Below are 25940 nucleotides of genomic sequence, written 5' to 3'. Positions count from 1 at the left end.
TTAAGTCCTCAGATAAATACCTTTTTTTTTTTTTTTTTCACTCTTATTCACCAACCAGATCTTTTTGTCTTAGAGGGCCCATAATGCTTATGCAGCATGGGCAATAGTATTTTTAAAAAGCTTAGTAAATGTAGGCAATTTCTTTAGGGTTAATCATCTTTCAAAGGGCCTTGGGAATGTCCTTCAAACAGAATATATATCTTAGAATATCTGTTCCTGTTTGAAATCATTTAGGCAGGTTGAAAGAGTTTGATAAAAGGAAATTCTGTATTTAATCTTTCATTGTAAATTATATTTGCCGTGAAAGAGTTTATACTTTTTTTTTTTTAAGTGTTTACATATGTAGCCAAGCTGAAAAGAGAAATTCCCAGATGGTAGGAACCAAGAGAGAAGAACAAATCCTGAGTTGAAAGCCATTTACAAGTGTTTCTGTCTTGAATGTCTGTCCAAAATGTTAAGTAAAAACTGAAGTCACAAATGAGAAATTGAAACTCACAGCGTGTGCCACACCCGGATCTGGGGTCCAAAATTACATCATGTAAAAACTTTAAGCAGAGAAAGTAGTATAACAAATTTAGATCTACTAAAACTTCCAGACCTTTAAAGCAAATGTAAAACTGTATCATGATAATAATAGCACACTCAGGATTATGCAGAAAAACCAGCCTTCATTAAACACAATTCAAATTAAAAAATTACTATTCCCTAGAAAGGGAACCACTTCAAGAATCAGCCATGGCATGTAAAAGAATTAGTCTCCTAAGTATTATAGGTAATAGAAGTGCTACCAATAGTAGAAAACTTTACAGAAAATAGAACAAACTTTAAAGTTAAAAATGATTAGAGATAAAGAGGACTAGAAACAGGAAAAAAAGACACTGAAAGTTTTACAGGAAGCCAAGTAAGAATTTCTGTGTAATCACTAATATTAAGATTCAAATATAACTGAGGTGAGAATGGACAAATCAAAGGTAAATATAAATACCCAGAATGTAGTGCAGAAAGATATCTTTTTTTAATGAAAGAGAGTGGGTTTGCAAGGTCCAATATAGGTCTAGAAGAATTTCCAGAGATAAAGAGAAGGGAGAAGAAGCAATATATTCCAAAGATAATGACAAAAGTTCCCAGAGTTGAAGAAAGACAGTCGTTTTCAAATTGGAAGATAAACTAGTCCCAAACAAATCAAAAGCAAAGATTAAAAAAAGAGATTACATAATAGACTTTTCATCAGCAATAAATGGAAGATAATGGAAGCATATCTTCATAGTGTAAGGAAAAATTACCATTAACCTAGATTTTCATACTCAGCTTAAGAGGGAGAGCAAAGAAAAGATAGCCGACAAATAAAATGGTGAAAGATTACTACTTATTGGTTCTTATTGAAAGATGTTAGGTTGTGTAGGCAGTGTATAAAGAGTATGCAGAGGCATTTGTCAGCATTCATTGATTTACATAAGCATTGATTTTTAAAAACCTTAGAGTGAGAGTGTTAAAAGTTTAAGTGTAACTTGATCTCATAGAAAGTAAACTGGAGAGGTCTAAATTAAATGGTTTAGATATTCTCAGTGCTCAGGAGGAAGATAGATAGAAATTTTAATTAGTTTTAGATCTTAAGTCACATGAGCATGTTAAAATTTTGAGCATAACCACATTAGGCGCTTAGATTCTAAACCAGTTTGGGGAGTTGGGGACAGTAGGAATCAAGAAAACTTGGTCAGTCCAGTAGAAAGCAAAAATAGAGGGGAATGAAAAGCAGAGGTGGAAGGAAAAAGCCTTATTGTCAGTGAACAGTGAATTGATTAAGCTTTTTTGTTAAAATATATTTTCTGATTGACCTTTTTTCTATTAAAAGAGATACTCTAACATGATTACAGAGAAATATTAAAAATATCAAGGAACTATCAACTAAAAGAAAATAAATGTGGAATACAGTCTGAGACATTGTACACCTACACAAATATTATTTAAAAATGCCAAAGTCACAAATGCATTTTGAATACTCTTCAGATTATCTTGAGTTTGTTTACTTTATTGCATCCTTTAGAATGAGCCTGCAGACTTTTTCTTAAAGGACAAGATAGCAAAGATTTCAGGTTTGCAGACCAAAGATCTCTGTCACAACTACTCAGTTCTGCTCCTAGAACCATGAAAACAGCAATAGACAATTCTTAAATGATATGACAGTGTTTCAGTAAAACTTTTATTTACAAAAATAGGCAGGCTACCTAGTAGTTTGTAGGCCTCTGCTTTGCCAAAGTCCCTTTCAAATTAATACATATAAGTATTCTTTCCAAATTCGTTGAGATTAAGGGTATATATCATAAGTTTAGAAAGAAGAGCTAGCTCCTCTGCAGCTAATCCATTTCACAGTTCTAAAAAGTTTTGTTCTGTTTTGTTATGAATAATTAGAAAAAAGTTTGAAGAGGAATTACAATTGGCTTCGGCTATTTTGATGTGCTCCTATGTAAAACATTAATTACAATTAAATGAAATATAAAAGAGTAGTATTGGTAACTATTTGGGAATGTTTATATCATTTTAACCTTTACCAACCAGACTAATTTAGAATAATTTGTCGGGAGTTTTTTAGTCATTACTAAGGAAAGAAAGGCTAGATTAAAATTTATCCATTATGTAATTTCAGCCATATTTTCTTGATACTAGGTTACAGTTACAGATCCTGACTTGATAGAAAAGTCCAACTTAAATAGACAGTTCCTATTTCGTCCTCATCACATACAGGTATGTTGCTATTGTTTCAAATTTAAATCATCCATTATATAAAAAAGAAAAGTTTCCTTTTAATAAATAGAAAATAGTGATTGAACAATTCTAATTGTGTTATTTTATTAGGATCTTTCAAATTATCAATGGTAATGACAAAAGGGAAAAGTATGAAATTATTTAATGCACAATATTGATTTTTGCATTGATTTTGTATATTAAAATCTGAGTCGTGAAATGAGCAGTATTTTTTTCATTTTGTAATCACCAAGGTATGTTTAAGTAAGTATATAGAAATATGTTTCTAATTTGAGGTTTTGATAGTTTGCAAATTTGGCACTCTTTTTTATATCCTTGTCATAAATCAGGTAAAAGTTTAGCACTTAGAATTTTTGTGCTCTTTTGATCGTTTGACTATTTAACATCCCTTTTTATCGTAAAATAATGCTTGTTCTCAGTCTCATTTTTTATAGACACCAAAATATTTAATTCAGGAAAAAATGCATTTTTAGTAAAGAAAATTTGCTTTTACTGTAGAAATGTTTCAGCCAGGCACAATAGCTCACACCTGTAATCCCACCATTTTGGGAGGACAACACAGGAGGATTGCTTGAGGTTACAAGTTCAAGACCAGCCTTGGCAACCTAGGGAAAAACCATTTCTACCCTAAAGAAATGTTTGTAAAAAACTTTTTCCTTTATTGTTCAACAACTCATTGCCAGTCTTAGTAAACTAAGCTTAGTAATGTCATGAACAAAAAGTAAATGAAGCAGATGTCATAGTTGATCTAATTGCCTCGCTTATCCAAATATTATAGACAAAGTAATAGGGTCTGTTGTGAGCTAAAATACATTGCAAAGTGTATTTGCTTCACTTGGTGCATTTTACTTAGAGAAGAACTATAAAGGCCTGTTTGTTCTTATTTTACTGAGTTCTAACAAAGTTTAGATTTGTTTGTACACTTAGAACACTAACAAGTGAAACAAGTCAGCCTACCAATGTGAGAAGAGACAGAAATATCTTTAAAACTAGATGTGTGAACTTAAACAAAATGGCCTAAAGATATTTAGTGCCAAAGCAAATGAATAGTGACAGTGCCTGAAATGATACCCATGATTTAAAATAGTAACTAAATCTTTTTAAGGAAAGAAAGAATAAAATATATTTAGAGTACAGTGGTACCCTTTATCAGTGGTATCCAGTTTTGCTTGCCATAGTTTCAGTTAGCCATGGTCAATCAGGATCTGAAAATAGGTTAAGTACAGTGTGGTACAATAAGATACTATATTTTGAGAGGAGGAGACCAAATTCACTGTCTTTTATTAATGTATATTGTTATGATTGTTCTGCTTTATTGTTATTAATCTCTTACTATGCCTAATTTAGAAATTAAACTTTATCATAGGTGTATATGTATATGAAAATACATAGTATATGTAGGATTTTGTACTGTCTGTAGTTTCAGCCATCCTTGGGGGTTGTGAAATGCAGATAAGGGGAAACTACTGTACACTTTTTTATAAAACTGATACATAATTTCTGAAAATATTTCCATCCAGAAATAATAATTTCAAAATATGTTAGTACCAAAGTATTAAACTGTCATACCTCTAAGAACTTATCTTCTGCAGAGCTGATTTCCAATATTTTACTGAATGTGTTCTCATTTTTTTCTATGTACTTACCAAGTCAAACAGGGAAAAATTGTGCTCGTAATTGGACTTTTAATTTCTTTTAAGAACTATAAAGCACTTAACTATGAGATAGGAGTTGTTTAGATTCTTATTAATAATTTGTGAATTATTTGGACTAATGTGCATTATTAATGTGGTGTTATTAAAATTAATGTAATTTCTGCAAACCAAAGATGAAAACTGATGTCATTACTCTTACCTTATATATAGACTGCGATTGAACTTACACGTTCTTATCACTCTGGAATATATAGAAAAATCTTAGTCTTTTTTTTTGTTGTTGTTGTTGTTTAACATATTCCTTCTGCTTTTATTATTTGTTTAGAAACCTAAAAGCTGTACTGCTGCTGATGCTACTCTGAAAATAAATCCTCATATAAAGATAGATGCACACCTGGACAAAGTATGTCCAGCCTCTGAGACCATTTACAATGATGAGTTCTATACTAAACAAGATATAATTGTTACAGCATTAGATAATGTGGAAGCCAGGAGATATGTAGACAGGTATGTTCTTGAAATTCAGACTCCTACAGAATTATCTTTAATTTTCACTTCTATTTCTCACATTACTTATTGAAAAGTTACGGAATTTTCTGATTATTATTTATGTTCCTGTTGTAGTACTCCTCAGACACAAACCCTTTTATGATTTCCCATTATACTTAGAATGAAATTCAAAATTTGTAGCATAACCTAAATGTTTTTCATGGAGTACCTCTCATGTTTTGACCATGCCGGTATAACATTTTACCAGTCCCCCTTGGCTTCCCTTAATCTAGCTGCATGTGCCTTTCAGTTTTTTGTCTGTCTTTTTTTTTTTCTGAATTATAAAGCTACTTTTAATACTTTGGGGTGAGCCTTACTGCTATAGAAAACACAGAAGGAGTAACTCCTTCACCTCTAAAAGTGGCCCAGGAGAGACAGGATACCTAAGTAGGAAGCACAAAATGGACCCACTGCATTCAAGCTAAAGGTGCCGTCAGTGCTGAGACCTGTGAGCACTGGTGGAGGAAACATGAGCTTGGTGGGACTGGCTTCAAGCACACAGGTGAAGGGCAGCGGGGTGGGCACTAAACAACAGTTACTTGGGTTCCTCCTCCTTCTCCTTATTTTCCCTTTCTGGCTTCAGTTGTGTGGTCTCCAAGTCCCTCTGCTTGAGGGCAACAGCAGAAAGTTCGTCATCTTGGCACTTTCCGTTAACTGTTTTTGTGTTCTTCTGTTTTCTCATACTCTTCTACCAGGCGAGCTCATGCTGATTACTCACAGCCGCTCTAATCTGTTCCCTCTTGGGTCCCCTTCTTCTGTCTGTGCCTCACTCTGTTCTTACAAGGCCTTCAGCACTTTTTTATATGAGGGCCTTACACACAATAGTCTTCAGCCTCAGGAAATTCTTTCTTGCTTTTCCTGATCTCTAATCTGCCTATCTACTCTTTACCTAGTTTAGCCTTTTTTCTTCATCCTTTCAGTTTCAGCCTAAATTTCTTTATCCAAACAGACTTTCTTTTCCCAAAATTCTAAATTAGAGCCTCCTATGGTGATTTCTCATAGCACTCTGTACTTTTTCTTTCATGACACTTATTTTTATTGACATGTATATTTGTTTAATATTTGGGTCCTCACTAAATCATTAATCCAGGGACCATTTACTTTCCATCATTGTATCCTCAGTGCCCAACACATGATGTCACATAGTAAATATTCCTTAAATAAGTAGATAAATGAATGACTATAAATGTGTTCACACCCTACATCATCTTTCTTACATCTTTCTGTGACTTCTTAATGTTAGGGTATAGAGCAGACATATTAGCAGAGGAAAATTCATCAGTTGAAAAATGTGGAAAGTTTGTAATCTTGGGCCAAAGAGGGGAAGCAAAACTTTAAGAAATTAAAATTGTAGAATATAGGTATTGTAAGTATTGAGAAAGAAGATTAATATTATTTGGTTAAAGAAAATATTGAGAAGAGATATTGTGGTAGAACTTGTAGTCAGAAAATAGCCAAAGAAAAATATAAAACAAGGAAAAAGGAATAATACTGTTAGGAATTAAACCTAGAGATAAAGGTTAACAAAGCCGCAGATTTAGGATACTAGTAGAAGGAGAGAGAGATAGAAATTATGAGATTGAACAACAAAATTTGTATGTATAGTGCAGAATAGGCGGACAGAAATGATCCACTGGTTGGTTGATAGTAATATATCTGTTTTCTTAAAATACTGCATTCAAGAAGTGATCAAGAAGTATGTGAAATGGTCAATAGAAAGTAGTAGGATGTCCTTTGGTTAAATTGTTATCGCTCACTTTTTTGCTTTTTACTTGTTACCTTTTCAAATAGTCGTTGCTTAGCAAATCTAAGGCCTCTGTTGGATTCTGGAACAATGGGCACTAAGGGACACACTGAAGTTATTGTACCACATTTGACTGAATCTTACAATAGTCATGTAAGTGAACCAGTATTTTGAAGTAAATGTTTGTCTTTTTTAATTCTTATAATTTTTGTCTTCATCAGCCAACAATTTGATTTAGCTTTCCTAATCCTTCTGATTTTGCTCTGCCAATGATGTTCATACAAATGTGCATGTACAATTTTAAAAATATAATTGAACTTTAATTATCAGAATTTTGTGTCTGATATTTCTAGAGCATTATTTTTCTGTTTATTTCTCAGAGCTGCTTGTTTAGTTTTCTGATGCTCTTTGAGTGTAAGATTGTTTGTTAAGAACAGACTATTAAACTGAGAGTAAAACTGTCAACAAAGACATAAAATTTTATTTACTTGCTGAGACAAAGTGAGACATTTTAGATTAGGTAAACCAATAAACCTAGGCAAAATGTACCCTATCATAGAATGTGGATTTCTTCAGTGGTACTTTATCCACAAAAAACAACTTAGGTATTTGCCATTTATTTAATACATGCTTTCTGCAAGAAACCTGTATCAAGCATTGAGGGCAAATTTCTATTCCCAAATGTTTTTCTCCATGGGAAAGCTCATGCTATTCCGAGCACTACACTGGGGATTCTTGAATTACTTTCAAAACAGGGAGTGTTATAAAACTTTTAATGTCACCTTGATTCGTGAAGAAAAAAAGGATTTATATATGATGGTGTGTCATGAGTACTACATGGTGCACCAAATGAGTACACAAATAATAAGATTCATGATTGGCATTATGTAACTATTAACAAATAGGTTAAATGTCAAAAGAATTAACTTCTCTTACTGCCTAGGAGAGAGAAGATATAGAAATGCCTGGTTGGATTTTATTTATTTTGGATTTTTAATAGCCTTAAAGCTCAAAAGTAAATTCAATCAATAAAAATTGGTCATTGCTTCTCCTTAAGTATCTGTTGTCATATTTTATAAATTAGCGGGATCCCCCAGAAGAGGAGATACCATTTTGTACTCTAAAATCCTTTCCAGCTGCTATCGAACATACCATACAATGGGCAAGAGATAAGGTAAAAGTTCCTGTTTAAATTTATTTTCTTTGAAGTCAGAAAGAAAATATTTCTGACTTTGAACAGACTTCTATTTGTAATTTTTTTTCTTTTTCTCTGTTACAGTTTGAAAGTTCCTTTTCCCACAAACCTTCATTGTTTAACAAATTTTGGCAAACCTATTCGTCTGCAGAAGAAGTCTTACAGGTAAAAATAAATACATTTCAATACAAACTTAACAATTTGTCTCAGTGTAGTCTTATTTCCAAGTCATCTACAAGTGACTTATTTTACCTCCATAAAGCGTGATTATACATAAAAAGTGAAATTAGGTCACAAATGATCCTCCTTTGGTTTGGGTGAACTGTATAGAATTGTCAATATTTGACCATATTTGACTCACAAAACAGCAATTCATATGGTTCAAGCTAATAAAGATATGATAATTATGATAGAAGGGCTACAAATAATAAAAGGGCTTTTATTAAGTCCTTTGGAAAGAAAAAAATTGAGGTAAGTTCTAGTGAAAATTTCATGAGGGAACAGTAATCCCCAAGATTTACTACTCTTACAGTGAAGGCAACTTTAAAGATGTTTTCTCACTTTCTTTTATACTAACAAGGCCTACTTTTTAGTAGCAAATATTCATAGCACTTATGGTAAGTACTTATGTAGTACTAACAACTTACAGCTAGGAAAATATGAGGGTAGCTTGTAAAATAAGAAATCAGAGTTAACATTTTATGTGCTATCTCTTCCCATTCCCCTTCTCCAAAAAGAAAAGAAAGAGGGAAAAGAGGAAAGAAGGGGCAAGGAGCTTGAGGTGAAAAAATAAAAGCATAAAACACATGAGTTGACCCTTCAAACTTAGGCTAACTTTTGGTGGGGGATGTGTATGTGTTTGTAATTGTAAGTATGTTGATTTTTTTTTTCTCTCCTTTTCTAGAAGATACAGAGTGGACATAGTTTAGAAGGCTGTTTTCAAGTTATAAAGTTACTTAGCAGAAGGCCTAGAAATTGGTCTCAGTGTGTAGAATTAGCAAGATTAAAGTTTGAAAAATATTTTAACCATAAGGTAAGTATGCATTCTGAGACATTAAGAAAAAGTCTGACCTTGGCTTATTTAGTCATTAACAAATTAATTTTACTCTATTCTTTATTTTGTATTCTTTATTTTGGCAACTTGTATTCTTTATTTTGGCAAGCTTTTCAGAAATTAGTAGTAAGTTAAACGAGAGCACATGCTAATCTAAAAGAATTTTGTTCAGAATAGAAGAAGTAAGAAACTGAGAAAATAGGGATATTCAGTCAGAAATTTTACTGGGATTTTACCATTTCCACCCATATCTGATAATCACATTTTATGTCTGTTTCCCCATCTGTAAAATAGAAATAATAAACTCGTACTTAATACATAGGCAGTGGTGAGGATCAAAGGAGGTAAGACTTATGAAGCATTTAGAACAGAGCCTGGCACATAAAAAAATTACGAAATATTAGCTATTGTTCCTACCTCCAGTGAAAAACAGTTGCTGGAATGTGTCTTGCGTTCTCTTTAGACTTTCCCTCTCTTTAGGCTCTTAAGTTCATCTTCTTTAAAAACATCTTCTTTTTTTTTTTTTTTTTTTTTTTTTTTTTTAACTGGTTTTCCCTATGTTGTCCAGGCTGGCCCTGAACTCCTCAGCTCAAGTGATCCCTGCCGCAGCCCCTAAGTAGCTCAGATGGCATGTGCATGCCACCACACCCCACTTAAAAAATATTTTGTTTGTACTTGTGTCTTTCTACTTTCATCAGAGCTCTACTTCTTGGAAAAGTGGTCTGTACTACTCAGTGTTACCGCATTCTCACCCAGTAAATTTGACCTCTTTGCTAATTACTCTTCAAATTGTTCTCTTCATGATTATCAATGACCTCTGTTTCAAAATCTCAGGAACTCTTTAGTTCTTATCTTCTGTTATTTTTTATTTTAAACTTTTTTTATAATGAAATAAATTCAGCTGTAGAAATGTAGAAGAAATAGCATAATGAACCCTAATGTAATAGTCATTTACTTATCACCCAGGTTTAGCAATTACCAATTGATAGATAAATCTTATTTCATCACCATCCCTGTTCATTCTTACCTTCCCCTAGATGATTTTGAAGCAAATTTCAAACATGTATTATTTCAAAAATACAAAATACTGTGTGTTTTTTCTGGTTTTGTGTTATTTAAGTATTAGCTCTTTAAAAAGAGCAGAATGACATCTAAAATATGCAACTATTTATAGAACAAGGAGTAAGTAATCTATATTTGTTTGCTGTAGATACCACCTCCCAAAAAACAAATAATTAGAAAATGTTATTTTGGATTTTTCTTTATGAGGAAGTGTGACAGGAGAATGGACAGATGGAATACAAGAGTGGTTGGGAGACTTCACTGTGTATCTTAATGTGTTTTGATTTTTGAGGCATGTGTATATATTTACACACAATATTTTTAAATTTTAATTTTTCCTCAGATAATAAATAGTGGATGCCTTTAATTCATTTTTTTCTTTAGGCCCTTCAGCTTCTTCACTGTTTCCCTCTGGACATACGATTAAAAGATGGCAGTAAGTGTAAATGTTGAGAAGAAATTTCAATGAAATTTATTACTGGCTGTATATTCTTTTGTTTTTAAATCAGCACATTTACTTAATTTGAACTTGATATATACTCATTAGACCAATATTGAAAATATTTGTATCTTTTTGCTAGGTTTGTTTTGGCAGTCGCCAAAGAGGCCGCCCTCTCCAATAAAATTTGATTTAAACGAACCTTTGTAAGTATTTATATTTAGTTTTATATGTATCCTTCATTATATATTTCTTAACTGGACATTCCTTAAGTGTAAATTGCAAACTGAAAACCTTAGGCTCTTTAATGTTAAATTATTTTATCCCTGTTAATTTAAGAGTTAACAAGTCATTCTGACCAAGAAAGCCAGCCACAACCCTTCCCACACAAATGTCAATCCATTTATTTACATGGTAAATAACCACATTATTTATTATAAATATCTAAGTTGAAACCAAAATCACCATTTTACTTTATCCATAAATTAGTAAAATGACAATGCATTTTTATATTTAATTAAATCAAAATAAAAGAATCTTCAGTTATATGGAGGAAAAAATAATACTGAATAGCTTTCTAAATAATTTCAAATTATTTTCAAAGGAGTTGTCTTTGTGTGAATACCTGGAGACACTATATTAGATACACATTAGATTCACACTTGTGTGTGTATGTATATTTTTTCCATTTCTTTTTTTTAAAGAGACAGGTGTCACTATGTGGCCCAGCCTGGCCTCGAACTCCTGGGCTCAAGCAAACCTCCCACCTCAGCCTCCCAAATAGCTGGGATTACAGGTCCCTGCCACCACACCCAGCCTTATGTATATCAAAGTTTAATTAAACACATAGCATGCCTTTACTAACCTTCCTTTCAACAGATAACTCTATGCTTAATTTTCTCATCTGGTGATGGTTTTAGGCTTCCAGTCACCTTATCCTGGACTGCTTCTTCTATAGGACTTCCTTCTTTTGTTTTTAAATAAGCACATTTACTTAATTTGAACTTGATATATACTCATTAGACCAAATGTATAATATTTCTTATGACTTAAAATATGTTTTTGTTCACTGGTCTGAGTTTTCTACTTCTGTTCACTCACTCCTTCTGAAGGTAGTCATGATCACTACCTGAATGTTAGTGTTTTTGAGAATTACTGTTTGATGTTTTGTCTTTTATAACTTCTATAGTGTTTTGGTAGAGACCAGAATTTTTTTGTCTAACTTAAAAAAACCCTGAAACAATCATTCTGTGGTTATATTTCTTCAAATTACATTTAAAGGCTATAGTTCATAATGCATTAAGTATCGTCTTTAAAACTTTGCATTCAAACTTTGCTTTATTTTTTTAATTTTAAAAGGCATCTCAGTTTCCTTCAGAATGCTGCAAAACTATATGCTACAGTATATTGTATTCCATTTACAGAAGAGGTAAGATATTCTTTAAGCCTTAACAAGTGATGCAAAACCAAATTAGAATTAGATGACTGATGCACTAATTGCATGAAAATATTTATTAGTTATAAGAATCATTCTTTTCGATATAGACTTTTTATTGTATTTTTGTCCATACTAACTTAATGAAAGCTAAAAGCTCATTGCAGTATTGCTAAGTGGAAGCCAGATTTTTCTTTCTGAATTGAAGCAGTGAAACAGCAATATTTGTGAAATGCAGTCAAACTTTATTTTAAAAATATTTATAAGCTGTTTATCAACTTCAGTTATCCTATTCTAAAAAGCCACAGTGAATCATTTCATAGCAATTTTGAAATATTTCTTAGAAATTTTCTTTGTTAACATATGTTTGACTTATTTTGTGATAATTAACATGCTTTTGAGGAAATCTGAAAATGCCCCTCTGTGTTGACATTTCTTACTTTTAGCATCATACCTGTCATCTTAAACACTGTCTTCATTAACTAACATCTAAAGGGCCCAATGTGGTTTTATTTGAGAGGCATCTGTCTCTTTTCTTCACAAATGCATGTTCTTGCTAAGTAAATTGCTGTACTTTTAGGTAGGCTAAACAGAGGAATATGAATCAGATCCGATAATTAACATTGGCTATCTTGGATTCAAATAACAATGTCTGTTTTAGATTAATCCTTTTTGGAATTCATACAAATAAACTGTAAATATTTGTTTGGTAAAAATAATGGGACTCAATCTGATATTCTTTTTGGGAAAAACAGTAGTAATGTGGTGAGTGTGGTAGCTGACCTCAAAAGCACCGTGTCTCTGCTTTTGCCAAGCAGCTTCTCAATGATTAATATAGATGCAACCCATAGCTTTAAATTCATCTAAGTTCATCTTTAACCATTTAAATATTTTCCTCCTTCTTAAGGTATGAATTCCATTTACTTGTTTTACTTATTGAGTATAATTTACTTCAGGGAACTTTGTAAAACATTAAAAACATAAAACGTAAAGCTAAGGGAATTAAAAAGATAGTCCCTGATCAAGTTACTCAGTTTTATGTTTACAACTAGTCCTAAAACTACCTTTTAAAAAATTTTCAGAAGGACTAAGATTTCAAGTTTGTTGACTAATAAGTACTTTTTTATACCTTACCTTCTCCTCCCCCGTAACCTTTATGGGGGGATATTTTTATAGAAATAAAGATAAATGTCTCAAATGGATGTCTACATATTCAGATAAGAAAGTATTACATACTATAATGTGATTAAGGACGTTTTATAGGATATTTTTAGCTTTAGAATTTAGAAATAGAATAATATGTTTGTTGGTAAAATTACTTTTTTAAAAACAGGACTTATCAACAGATGCCCTCTTGAATATTCTTTCAGAAGTAAAGATTCAGGAATTCAAACCTTCCAATAAGGTATGTTTAAAAATTCATTCAGCAAGTAGTTTGGGAATTTGGACTTGTATCAAGTCTAATTCTAAACCTGGAGAATATCAAAATGAACATTTCTTGCTCTTGTGAATGTTATATTCCCAGTGGGGCAGAGAGGGACAATGAACAAAAATGCTAATAAGTACATAATATTGCAGTGGGAATATAAGTGCTAAGAAGGAAAAATACAACAGGGAAAAGAAATAAAGAGTGATGGAGCTGGTATCATTTTATATGGGATGGAAGTGAGGGAAGACTCTTTGATAACAGTAACATTTGAGCAGAAACCTGAAGAAAGTGAAGGAATAGTGAAAGAGCAATGCATACAGCAGAAATAAGTGCAGAGAAAGGCCTGGAAAAATTTTAAGGTCAGGACTCGTCTAGAAGAGAATATACAGAGGGAGAGTGGTAAATGAGGAAATTACAGAGATAGCCGGAGTTATGATAAATACTTAGTGTTTAACCTTGAGAAGAAAACCAGTAGAGCATTTTAAGAAGAGTGACATGATCTGACTTAAATTTAAGAGTGACTCTGGCTGTTAAGAATGTTGTATGTATGTTTACAGAAGCGAGGAAGCAGGAAAAGCTGTTAGGAGGTTACTGCAAGAGTAGAGGCAAAAGATGTTGATGGTCTGAATGAAATAGTAGGTAGCAGGAAAGTAATGATAAAAGATTGGATTCTGTTTATATTTTACTATGGCTGTGAGATATTTCTAAGGGATTGGAATTAGTGTGAGAGAAAAAAAAAATGTTATTTTCTTAGTTGAAATAAGAAGCTAGCTTAATAGATCAAAGTGAAGGGGATAAGAAGGTAAAGGACGTAAAGGCAAAGAAAAGAAGGTATGAAACAGTTGTCCAGTGGAGTGAAGGTATGAAATAATTGTCAAGAAAAGGATCCTTACCTTTTCTCCAGCCGGAATTTAGCTTCTTGGGTGGTATTGTACTGTATAATGGATGGAAGATTGACTACAACTAGGGTTGGGATTTTACCAGGGAAATACGTTGGGGAAAAAAAAAAAACAAACAAACTATAGGGAATATTAGTAAAGATGGAACATGAAATTTAGCCAGTGAAATAGGAAAGTTTGAAAACTTTGTTTTTTCTTTTTTGCATGTTCAATATATGCCTTTCTTGTATATTCTCTAAAAATCAGAAAATTTAGCTACATCAGAAAAGGTGGAGTAGTGACCACCTCCCTGCAAAATTCAAGAAAGAAGTGATGTGTGCAGCCTTTCATTCTGCATTTTTATTTCAGGGAAAAAAAACATACTTGTAGGGTAGTCGATTTTGCCCAGGTAGATGGGTTTGCAGAACACAGTGTTTATGACTTATAGCCTGTAAAGAATAAAAATAGAATGAGGATAAACAGAAGTCCCAAAGAAAGTTCTCAGCCCATGTTTCCAAGGGCAAAACTAGAGAGAAGCCAAGGAAAAATGGCTTAACTTTACTGCCATTATTACTCTTGCTTCAGTATGTTTTTGGCCTTGCATTGCTTCTATCTGTATCAAAGTTTGTGGGTAATAAGTTCTCCTGAGCAATTTAACTACAGTTTTAACATGAGCTATGGGCTTTTTCACAGCTCCTTAAAGGAGTTCACACTGAAGTTTCAGGTATGGTACTTCTGGTTGCAGATGTCACAGCCAAAAATTTCAACTAGCCATTCAGACAAACAAAAGTTTCTCCTTCCTGAACTCCTTAATATTTCTTAATTTTTTGTAATAATGTTTAATTTGTAAAATGATGATTTGAGTGTATTTTTAATAAATATTACTTCATGATGATGAAGCTAATTTTTTAGTTTGAGAATATTAATTTCCATGCCCTAATGGAATATCTAATAAGTAATTTTTTAAGGTTAAATTACTTATGGTATGCACTGCCTTAATCCTACCAAACTTTCTATATGAAAGAAGACATTTTCTTAAGGAAAAAACTTATCAGCAGTCAGTAAATATTTAAAGGATGACCATATTATATATTTTATGGATTTCTTTAGTTTCTTTGATGTGAAACAGCTCTGTACTAGCTACAGCAGTGCAACTTGAGTTTAAAGTAGATTTGTCAGAATCACAAACTGTTGATTAATACTAATTCTAGTGTGGAATTTTTTAAAAGATCAGTATGGACTTAGATTGTATGAGCTCCTCAGTATTTTTTATGCCCACTATATCATTGTAGATAATAAAAATTAGATATATTGGAGTTCTGTCAGTGAACAAGATACATGAAGATTCCTATTGTTATAGAGCTTACATTCCTGTGTGAGAAGATAATAAAATAACATACATGAATAACATAATACCTTCTGAAAATATATTGGACCAATGATTAATAATCTGATTAAAATACACAGAGAAAATATTTTCTCTTTGCGATTTGATAAAATAGTTAAATGGTTACCAAACTTAGATGCAGAAAATAACATTAATAAAAATATATTCATATATTCAAAGGTTGTTCAAACAGATGAAACTGCAAGGAAACCGGACCATGTTCCTATTAGCAGTGAAGATGAGAGGAATGCTATTTTCCAACTAGAAAAGGCTATTTTATCTAACGAAGCCACCAAAAGTAAGGGAAAATCTTTATAAAAATGTTTTGAACGGGATGAATTTTTATTTTCACCAAGCTCTACACCTAAGAATTTGTGGAATTTAATAACAACAATAATATGACATTAATTGATTTCGTGATCATATCAAAGTCAGTGTTCATCTTTAACTGTGACTAAATTCATCATTTTCCCACTGTTGCTGTACCCTCAAAACTAATTATCCAATCAGTAACTGCTTTGTTGTTTTTCTGATCATTTTAGTTGTTTAGATGGTGAGCAAGTCTAAAACCATGACTGAATAGCTCTGTTTTTAAGGAATTAAAAATTCAGTTTAATGGGGTCCTTGTGGAATCTAATCTTGGGAGCAACCCATTTAAATCACTTTAGGATAAAGAACCATAAACGGAACTCTTCTTAGGTTCTTAATCTTCATAATTGCTAACAGGGAAAACAAAGTGACCTATATATACTTCCTTGCTAGATGGTCTTAAATATAAAAGTACAGGAAAACTGAATTTTTAATTTCTCAAAAACATTCACTCATCTGTTTTGACCTGCTCACCATCTTTTAGTTTTATAAATCAGTGGTTCCCAAAATTTTGAGATTTTTAGTCTGGTAGAATTTCAGGAAAAATAACCAAGAATAACTGTAATTAGAAGGATCTTGGAAACCACAGATCCACAAAGATTTCAGAAAATACTTATTTTAATTTGACCTATTGATCCTATTCTTAATTATCAGAGGGAAAATGTTTCAAAGTAGGATTTATGGAATAAATTTTTGAACTATACCTAATGTTGGCTTTTTTATTGTAAACCACTTGATGGTAGATGTGCAGTATATAACTTTTATTTTGCTATTACAAAGTTTTTAAAACATAAAAACATCTCTAATTTTGTGGCATTAAAACCATCCTTTTCTTTCTTTTTTTTTTTTAATTAAAAAATATTGGCTCTGTTTAATCATGGGAAAAGCTATTTCCATGTCCTTCAATAACTTTAGTTGCCGGATTTTTCTTATGGTTCTCAGTCATTTAAAAAAAAGAAATCTTTAAAATTTAGTAAACCCACAGTGCTTTTTACCTAGCAAAACCTTTACTGCCTGCTATGGAACTTTGTTTTTCTGGTTGATGTGATTAGGTGACCTTCAGATGGCAGTGCTTTCATTTGAAAAAGATGATGATCGTAACGGACACATAGATTTCATCACAGCTGCATCAAATCTTCGTGCCAAAATGTACAGTATTGAACCAGCTGACCGTTTCAAAACAAAGCGCATAGCTGGTAAAATTATACCTGCTATAGCAACAACCACTGCTATGGTTTCTGGCTTGGTAAGTTTATTATTCCTTGAATAAAAATGCTCCTTTTTCATTACCTCTTCCCTGTCTTCCCCATTATACTAACCCAGTCACTCAAAGATGTTAGAGAAGGAAGGATAATTATTGGATCTCATAATTAAAAATTTCAAGATATTTTCTGAAAATGCAGTCATTTATATTTTGAAGTTTTACATAAATATACATTTTAAAATTAAAAATAAGCTCAACATAGATTGTGATTTTTCTTACAAGCAGTAATCCTCTCACTGATCTTTGTATCTTTCATACAAAGCAGGTGCTTTGTTTTTCTTGAATAAAATGAACTTCCCTAATCTTTATTCATAATGATTCAGAATCTTTAAGTGGGGCCTTAGTTATTATACCATATTACATCATTACTCTCAAGTTACTCTAGAAGCTATGTAATTATACACCCCTGTATTAAGTGATTGTAGACTGTTGTATTTTTTGAGTTCTGGCATCTATTTTCAAAGTAGGTTGAATTATTTTTTTTTTAATAACTGTTACCACGTATAGAGTAGATTGAACGTTTGAAAGTATAAAATATGCTAAAGTATGGAGACCTATAATAAGAAATTTACATTACTCTAGTCCCATAGCTGCTATTACTATCTACAAAGAAATGCTTGAAAACTTGTGAAAATTGAATAGGTCAGATTAAAATTATAGATAGTTTTAGGCTATTTATATAATCAAATCACTTTCTTTTATCTAGGTTGCCTTGGAGATGATCAAAGTAACTGGTGGCTATCCATTTGAAGCTTACAAAAATTGTTTTCTTAACTTTGCCATTCCAATTATAGTGTTTACAGAGACATCTGAAGTAAGGAAAACTAAAATCAGGTATGTATGAAGGTCTGTTTCTCTGGTATAATGAAAATGAAATAAAATATTTTACCTTTTAAAAGGGAAAAATACTGGCTTCACCTCTTTTTTCCCTTTATATGTGTATGTGTATATTCTTCCCATCACTTCAAGATCAGCTCAAACCTCATCTTCGTGAGATATTTCTGACTAAAGTAGCCAAAGAACCCTTACAACACTTTATCTGCCACATGGTTTGGCATTATGATTTCATCTGTGTCTGCCTTGCCCAGATGAATTAGTAGGTACTCTGGTGTCTGACTGTAGGTCATGAGATTTAGAATTCAATTCCACAAGCTTGTGACAAGGCAGAACAATTCCCTGGACCTATGCTTTTTAGTTTTCAGATTGGCAACAGCCAGAAACTTGAAAAAAACCTGTCTTAGCAAGGGTGTGAGAAAGCAGACACTCTCATACATTACTAATGAGAGTACAAAATAGTGTAATCCACAATAAGGAATATACAGCATTATATGTCAGATTTTCAGATACATTTGCACACGTCTCAAACTATATATTTGCAAGATAATTATTCTGGCATTATTTATCATAGCCAATGATTAGAATAACCCACAGGGGACTTGAACATCCACACAGTGAAACCCATGCAGCTATTTTAAAGAGAGAGAGAGACAAAAGTCTCGCTAAAACATACTGATTTATAATGAGATACTGGAAGGAAACACAAGGTACTAATTAAAAGTGGTTACTTATATGATGTGATGGGGAAAGAATATTATGAAATATTTTAGAAGGTGTATTATCCTTTATTTTCCCACATTAATTTCTAGCCCAATCACAAATAATGGACTGCTGGAGGTGGTTTTTTTGTATCATCACTAAAGGGAGGAAAATTTCAAAGTTTCTGTTCTGAATATTTTTCTGTAACAGAAATGGAATTTCATTTACAATTTGGGATCGATGGACTGTACATGGAAAAGAAGATTTCACCCTGTTGGATTTCATAAATGCAGTCAAAGTGAGATACTTTTATTCACTTGGTTCATTTGTAGCTTTACGTCTGGTTTCTATTTAGTTCTTATTTATAATTTTATTGGAAGTTATAATTATTTAGCATGAATTACTTTTTTTACTGGTCATAAAACATTGTTTACAAACAGTGTTAAATAAGTGTTTTATGTTTGAGTGAGGCTTTGTTGTTTCTCTTTTTGATATTCACTTTTAGGAGAAGTATGGAATTGAGCCAACAATGGTAGTACAGGGAGTCAAAATGCTTTATGTTCCTGTAATGCCTGGTCATGCAAAAAGATTGAAGTTAACGTGAGTATTCAACATTATGTGTAGCGATTAACAAGAATTTAAATATAAGTTGATGCACAGTAAAAAATTAAATATAGAGGTTACCATAATTCAGATAAAAGCATTAGTATTGTCTAATGACATTAATAAGACAGTAAATCTGCCAGGTGAAGGCCAACAGCCTACCTCTTGAGAGATTCAGCTCTTCAGTTAATAGGCTTAGAAACTTGATTTGGTCAGTACACTTAAGTAAAAGTGGATTCATCTCTTATGTTGAAACACTTAATGACCAGATTTATGAGGAATTGAACTGCCAAATCACTATTTTTATTCATTTATTCAACAAACTATTGTTTAGGGTACCTGCTGTGTGCCAGGTACTATTTTATTGTTATTATTTTTTTGAGACAGAGTCTTACTCTGTCGCCCAGGCTGGAGCGCAGTGGTGTGATCTCAGCTTACTGCAACCTCGGCCTCCTGGGTTCAAGTGATTTTCCTGCCTCAGTCTCCTGAGTAGCTGGGATTACAGGCACCTGACACCATGCTCAGCTAATTTTTGTATTTTTAGTAGAGACAAGGTTTCACCATGTTGGACAGGCTGGACTTAAACTCCTGACCTCATGTGATTTCGTCTGCCTCAGTCTCCCAGAGTGTTGGGATTACAGGTGTGAGCCACCGTGCCTGGCCTAGGTACTGTATATTAGCTATTTCCCTGCAACTAGAACATATATTTCACAAGAATGGGAATGTTTATTTGATCTTGTCACAGTTGTATCTCAAGCACTTAGATCCATAACCTGGCACATAAAAGTTTATCAACAAATATTTGTCAGATGACTAAATGAATCTCTGTGTGATGATTAACATATCTGTTGGCTTTAACTATGATAATTAGTTGAGGTTAATGACTCTTAAATTATAATCCAGTCTGAATTATCTATTCCTTAAAAAGTAAAACTACTATTGTATTAGCTAAGGCATTAATTTGGCTTATATTGTTATGCTGCAGTGGAATGTGTATGGTCATAAAGTGTAGTGATTAATGGAGTTTAAAATTTGTGGCAAATTCTTTTAAAATGCTTTTAAGATTTGGCCAATGTTTAAAACCTCCAGCATGATAATATTTTTCATTTTATCACATTGTTCTTTTAGCAAATATTTATTGAGTCTCTGTTAAGTACTGAACATGTTAAGTCAGTTAATGGGATTGTGATTAATAGCATGAGGTTGGCTTTAGAAAGACCTGGATTCACATTCTTGCTCAGCTACTTAGTTTTGTTATCTGGAGTATCTTTTGAAACTTAGTTTCAAAAAGCTACAGATCCACAAATAGGCATGATTATGCCCAGAGTTGAGCACTAAAATAATAGTAAGAGCTAATGGTGTCATGGCACATAAGAAGTATTCCATAAATGTTGTCCTGTTAATATTTTGTTGTCATACATGTTCATCAAGCCCTGCCTTCAAGCAGTTCACAGTCTTAACGGAAATTGATTCCTAGTTATCCTTCTAAGTACTTTCCCCTCACAGTATTCCAGCTACACTGGCCTCCTTATTTGTCCTTGAATATTCACTTTTATGATGCTCCATCATGGGACCTTTTTAGTTGTTTCCTCTCTACAAGAGTTGCTCGTAACTTTTGAGACAGTGACATGGCTAAGTCTCACCTCTGGTCCTGTTTATCATTAAAGTGTAATTGAGTAACTGTGATAATGAAAATTTTTGACAGTATTGTGCTCAGACCTCTAGTTCAGGGTAGATTTCATTTGAGCTACCTTTGAAGAAAGATTATTTCTGGCAAAAGCAAGTCTTTGCAGCTAAAAAGAACATACATACAAAAGTAAAACTACCATTAATTAGCAAAGGCATTAATTTGCCTTATGTTGATTTTCATGAGGATACCTGAATATCTTTTGGATGAATTAAGAGTAGTATTTTAAATTCCTACTTGGAATTCATATTTTTTTTGGAATGACTAAAGTATGAGGTGGTGATTATGAATGGTAGAAAAATGAAAAGTTTTTGTATGGGACAAAATATCTTTGTGAAATGGAAAGAGCTACTGAGGATTAAATCGATGGCATACTTCAGAGCCTGGCATGAAGTAGGTATATAGTATATGATAGATAACATAATTAGGCAGGAGAATACATCAAATTTATATTTGAAAAGAATTCTAGGAGCAGTGAAGATTGGAGGTAGAAAAGAGACTGAAGAAAGCTAACTAGAAGCTAATACAATTATCTAAGGGGTGTATAGATGATGACTTGATTTAAGACAGTATGACAATAAAAAAGACAGTGATTTTTCAGTAAATAAACAGGATAAACATTGGATATAAGGGAAAAACCTAAGAATGAATTTTACTTTGTATTTCTAGCTTGCATTTTAAGGTTAATTCTAGCTTACTTTTTTACTCACTACAGAGAAATTCTTGAATTCATGATGCCTCCAAACTAAAGAGGAGGTATAGGAGGAGAATTAATTTTTTTAAATCATTGCAACCTCCGTCTCTCCGGTTCAGGCAATTCTCCTGCCTCAGCCTCCTGAGTAGCTGGGATTGCAGGTGTGTGCCACTGCGCCCGGCTCATTTTTGTATTTTTAGTAGAGACAGGGTTTCACCATGTTGGCCAGGCTGGTCTTAAACTCCTGACCTCAGGTGATCCGCCTGCCTTGACCTCCCAAAGTGCTGGGATTGCAGTCTGAGCCTTTTTGTCTTTCAATAAATGGTTTGCATTCTTTATCATGACCAATGTATCCAAATTTATTCACTATTAGGTGAGTGTCTTGAGTTCAGACCTTTTAGTAAAGAAAAATAAATATATGAAAGCAGATTATTTTTAGATGTTAAATAAAGTCTAGATATAAGACCAGGTTCTCTGGATGGCTTTAGTCAGCAAATTGTTTTTTCATTTTGCAGAATTTACCAAAATATTTATTCTTGCTTATTTTTCTTAGAATGCATAAACTTGTAAAACCTTCTACTGAAAAGAAATATGTGGATCTTACTGTGTCATTTGCTCCAGACATTGATGGAGATGAAGATTTGCCTGGACCTCCAGTAAGATACTACTTCAGTCATGACACTGATTAATAGAAGTTGTCTTAACATTACTCCAGGACTACTTGATTTTGGAAAGAGTGCACTTAATTCAGAAGCTAAAGAAAATCAGCTCATAATATTATGGATTTCTCTCTCATGAAGCCTTAATTTTAAGGAAAACATCAGTAGGAAACTCCACTGAAGAATTATAAAACATTTTGGGGCATAGTATACACTTGTCTAATGGTTCACACATGGCTATGATCACAAGCAACTTTGAACTGGAATGCCATTTTAGAATGCTTACAAAAAATGTGTGTATTAGTCTGTGTATTAATCTCTCTGGATAAAAAGAATGAAAAATATGTATGACCAGAACAGATAGGAAGAAATTGAAAGCAACAAATGCAACTATCCAAAAAGTTTAATTTTATTTAATGAATTTCTTTTTTGTTTAAAGACCGATTTTCTCTACAAATAGTGTTTGGCACCCAGCACCTCTCATAAGGTTAGGCTTTCAGAATTTAATACACTGGGAAGAAGAGGTATGGTTATGGTGGATGAAGAGTGGACATTTTAAATTGTACAGTTACAGTTTACTGTCCTATTACCTCTGCTCATTTAACCAGAGTTTGTTATGTCACTGTGTCCCAAAATGAGGATTTTGTTGAAAGCATCAGTGTTGTAGGAGCAGCAGGTCGGATGAGACATATTAACTTAGACTAAATGTGAACGGTATTATATGGACTCTCACAGCCCTCTTAGAGAGTCCATGAATGTGAACAGACAAATGTGGCTAACCATTTGATTCTTCAGTATGCCTTCTAATGTGGCTATTTTATTTATGTGAGACTCTAAACCTGATTGTCCTATTATATAAAACTAAAAGATTTTGTAAAGGGAGTGTTCTTAGAAATAGACGAAAAGTAGAATGTTAAAAATTATTGCTAGGGGAGTCTTTTTTCCCATAAAACGAATGGATATTAATTTTTTTTTTTAAGAGAAGCACGTTATTTCATTCCCATTCCCAGAAAGGGATTTAATGAAGATAAAAATTTATTTTTTAAGGTCTTTATTGAGATGAACTTTCTGCTTTCTGGTATGAACTATTACAGATGTTTCTATAAGTACTTTCATTAGAATGATGTAAACCATAGTACCCAACACTGTAAACTCAGTGAAAATAGTAAATGATTCTTGGATTACTAAGACTATTGTGCATTCTGAAGCAATTGGCTTTTTTTTTAACCATAGAAAGTCATTTCCCTCAGTTCCTTTTCTTCTTCTCTCCTGCCCAGACTATTAGTAGGTACTTTGTTAAATAAAAAACTAGATGAACATCAGTATTACTAAAATTTGGTATCTTTTTATACCATGTATTATACTTTTTATTTCATTTACAAATAGTTTAAATTACTTTATCAACTAGCTGTATTGTTTCTTTCTTTTGTAAAAGTACCATCAAGTGGAGAAAATATATGTGGAAGTAGAGAGTGAATCTGTATAATTAAAGGATAATCTGTACATAGAGAACTGGGCAAAAATGGATAGGATGAATTTAAAGAAAAGGACTACCTTTGGAAAAAAGAAATTAAATTTTGTTCACATATCCTACTCCTTACCATTGTGCATATTCCAAGTGTCATATTTAAAATTAAGGTTACTTAAAATTGAATCCAGGAATATCAAGGCTCTGTTTCTTAGAATTTTAGAGGATAGGACTAATAAAAAGACTTTTGAAAGAAGGCTTTTTTTCCACATTTACTTTGTTTTGTGCTCTCTGAGAGTAACTGATATTTTCCAGGTAGTCATTCAGCAATCCATAAATATCCAATAACTTGCTTATATTTTATTGAAGTCTTGACATCTCTTCAGGAATAAATTTAGAATGATGCTGTCAGTTCATATTAATAAATATTAGTGCTTTGTCAGATGAAACAAAATCAACAAAAATTAAGTTCATTTTGTGATTAAACCTGCAACCATTTTTTCATTATTTTTCTTCTATAGTTAGTGGTTATTGCCATAATTTCTTCTGTTTAGTTCTACCAACCTAGAAAGCCAGGGTGAAGTTAATGATAATTTCCATTGTTTTGTTTATTTCTGTACCATGAGATCACTGTTGATGACTGAAATACCAGGTGCAAAAATTAATGATTTGGTTTTTGTATGGTTCCACTGAGTAATTTTTTACTTATTAACAATAAATTAAGAAATTTAAGAATATCTTTGTAAATCATACTTTGTAAGTTGATGCCAGAGATTCTGATTTTGCTGTTTATTTTGTGAGTAATGTTGCTTTGGTGTTGCCTAATTTTCAAGTTTGCAATCATGGAGATACAGCAGTTACTAGGTGTGGAAGGACATTACCTCAAATGTCCTGAAATGGCTCCAGGAAATTCTTTTAAAACAGTTGGAGAGAAACAGTTGTGACCATGTAAAACCTAGAGGATCTGGTAAATCCCATATGACTGGTTAGGGATTTGTAAAGTCCATTTATTTTTAGATTTCAAAGCAGTTCTGTTACATGTCTGTAAGTTCCTCATAAATTGTCGCAAAGGTAGGACATGGAAATAAATGTATATCTTTATTTTTATTTTTTAATCTACTATGTCACAGTCTGGTGATGTTATGGAACATTTAAAAAAGCATCTATGTTTTAGAGTCCATTATTTTATTATTAGCAAAATGAAGACAGAAAATTGTTCTCCTGAGATTTTTAGGGAAAAAAAATCTTGTGACCTAAATCTTTCCACTCTAATGAATATAATCATAAATTCATTGTGATTGCAAATGTCTAATTTTATATAATCACTGTGTATGGGTTTAATTATTTTACTTTTCACAGATTTAAAAACATGATCATGATCTGAATGCTTTCTCTGAGAAAAAAATCAGAAAGTTGAGCTCTTGGGGATCAGAGTAAGTATCCATTGATAATATGTATTTATTTTGCTCCAATTTCAGAGACAGATTTTCCAGGTCACCTAGGTGACTGAAAACTGAGCCACACACTATGGTAGTACCTTCTGTTCATCCTTATTTCTAGGGTTCAACCATTCAGGGTTTCAAAGTGAGTTAACCAGGCCCTCACCTCTTGACTGGCCCTGGACTCTACCTTTGAATCTTTAGCCCCTTAGCTCTATCTAATCAGCTTCCCAGTGGCCTTTTGCAATCTATAAATACTCCTAATACAGTTGTTCCAAATGAAGAGTTTATTTTTTTGAATTTTGGTCCTTTTCCAGATATTATTCGCATTGTAATTATTCACTAACTTAGCCCTCTGCTGCCTTCCCACATTTTTGAAAAGTATATTTTATCCAGCTTTTCTAAATGTTCTCAAGTGAGAGTATTAATCCGAATTACTTAGCTCACATTATTTCCTATTGATTATATGTGAAATACAGTTGATTTATTTGTGTTGCTTTTGTACCTGGAAACAATAAACTCTGTAGTAATTCTGTAAATTATTTGCACAGCTTTTAAAATTTTCTTTTTCTTTTCTTTCTCTTTTTTTTTATTTTGTTTTTTTTTCAGACAAATTTCACTGTGTCACCCA

General features: G+C 32.5%; 1 protein-coding gene across 6 annotated transcripts in view; it reads left to right on the top strand.

Annotated features, from left to right (window-relative positions):
* UBA6 (ubiquitin like modifier activating enzyme 6) overlaps positions 1-24607 on the top strand; it is a 74724-nt gene extending 50117 nt beyond the window's left edge. For 3 of the 6 annotated variants that reach the window (XM_032259297.1, XM_032259298.1, XM_032259296.1), the window contains 16 exons: positions 2665-2742; positions 4744-4925; positions 6759-6864; positions 7796-7885; positions 7991-8071; positions 8811-8939; positions 10407-10458; positions 10604-10667; positions 11821-11890; positions 13230-13301; positions 15771-15888; positions 17012-17205; positions 17930-18057; positions 18970-19057; positions 19265-19359; positions 22297-22432. In XM_032259297.1, coding sequence (XP_032115188.1) covers positions 2665-2742; positions 4744-4925; positions 6759-6864; positions 7796-7885; positions 7991-8071; positions 8811-8939; positions 10407-10458; positions 10604-10667; positions 11821-11890; positions 13230-13301; positions 15771-15888; positions 17012-17205; positions 17930-18057; positions 18970-19057; positions 19265-19359; positions 22297-22432 — 1683 coding nt within the window. Of the gene's footprint in view, positions 1-2664; positions 2743-4743; positions 4926-6758; positions 6865-7795; positions 7886-7990; positions 8072-8810; positions 8940-10406; positions 10459-10603; positions 10668-11820; positions 11891-13229; positions 13302-15770; positions 15889-17011; positions 17206-17929; positions 18058-18969; positions 19058-19264; positions 19360-22296 lie in introns of all 6 variants that reach the window. The other 3 variants (XM_032259295.1, XM_032259300.1, XM_032259299.1) reach the window with 2 other exon arrangements.
* Positions 24608-25940: the final 1333 nt, after the last annotated feature.

This window comes from Sapajus apella, unplaced genomic scaffold (assembly GCF_009761245.1).
Source record: "Sapajus apella isolate SASKATOON/1434 unplaced genomic scaffold, GSC_monkey_1.0 scaffold108, whole genome shotgun sequence".
In the NCBI taxonomy this organism is placed as follows: Eukaryota; Metazoa; Chordata; class Mammalia; order Primates; family Cebidae; genus Sapajus; species Sapajus apella.
This window is presented reverse-complemented; position numbering and strand designations above follow the sequence as displayed.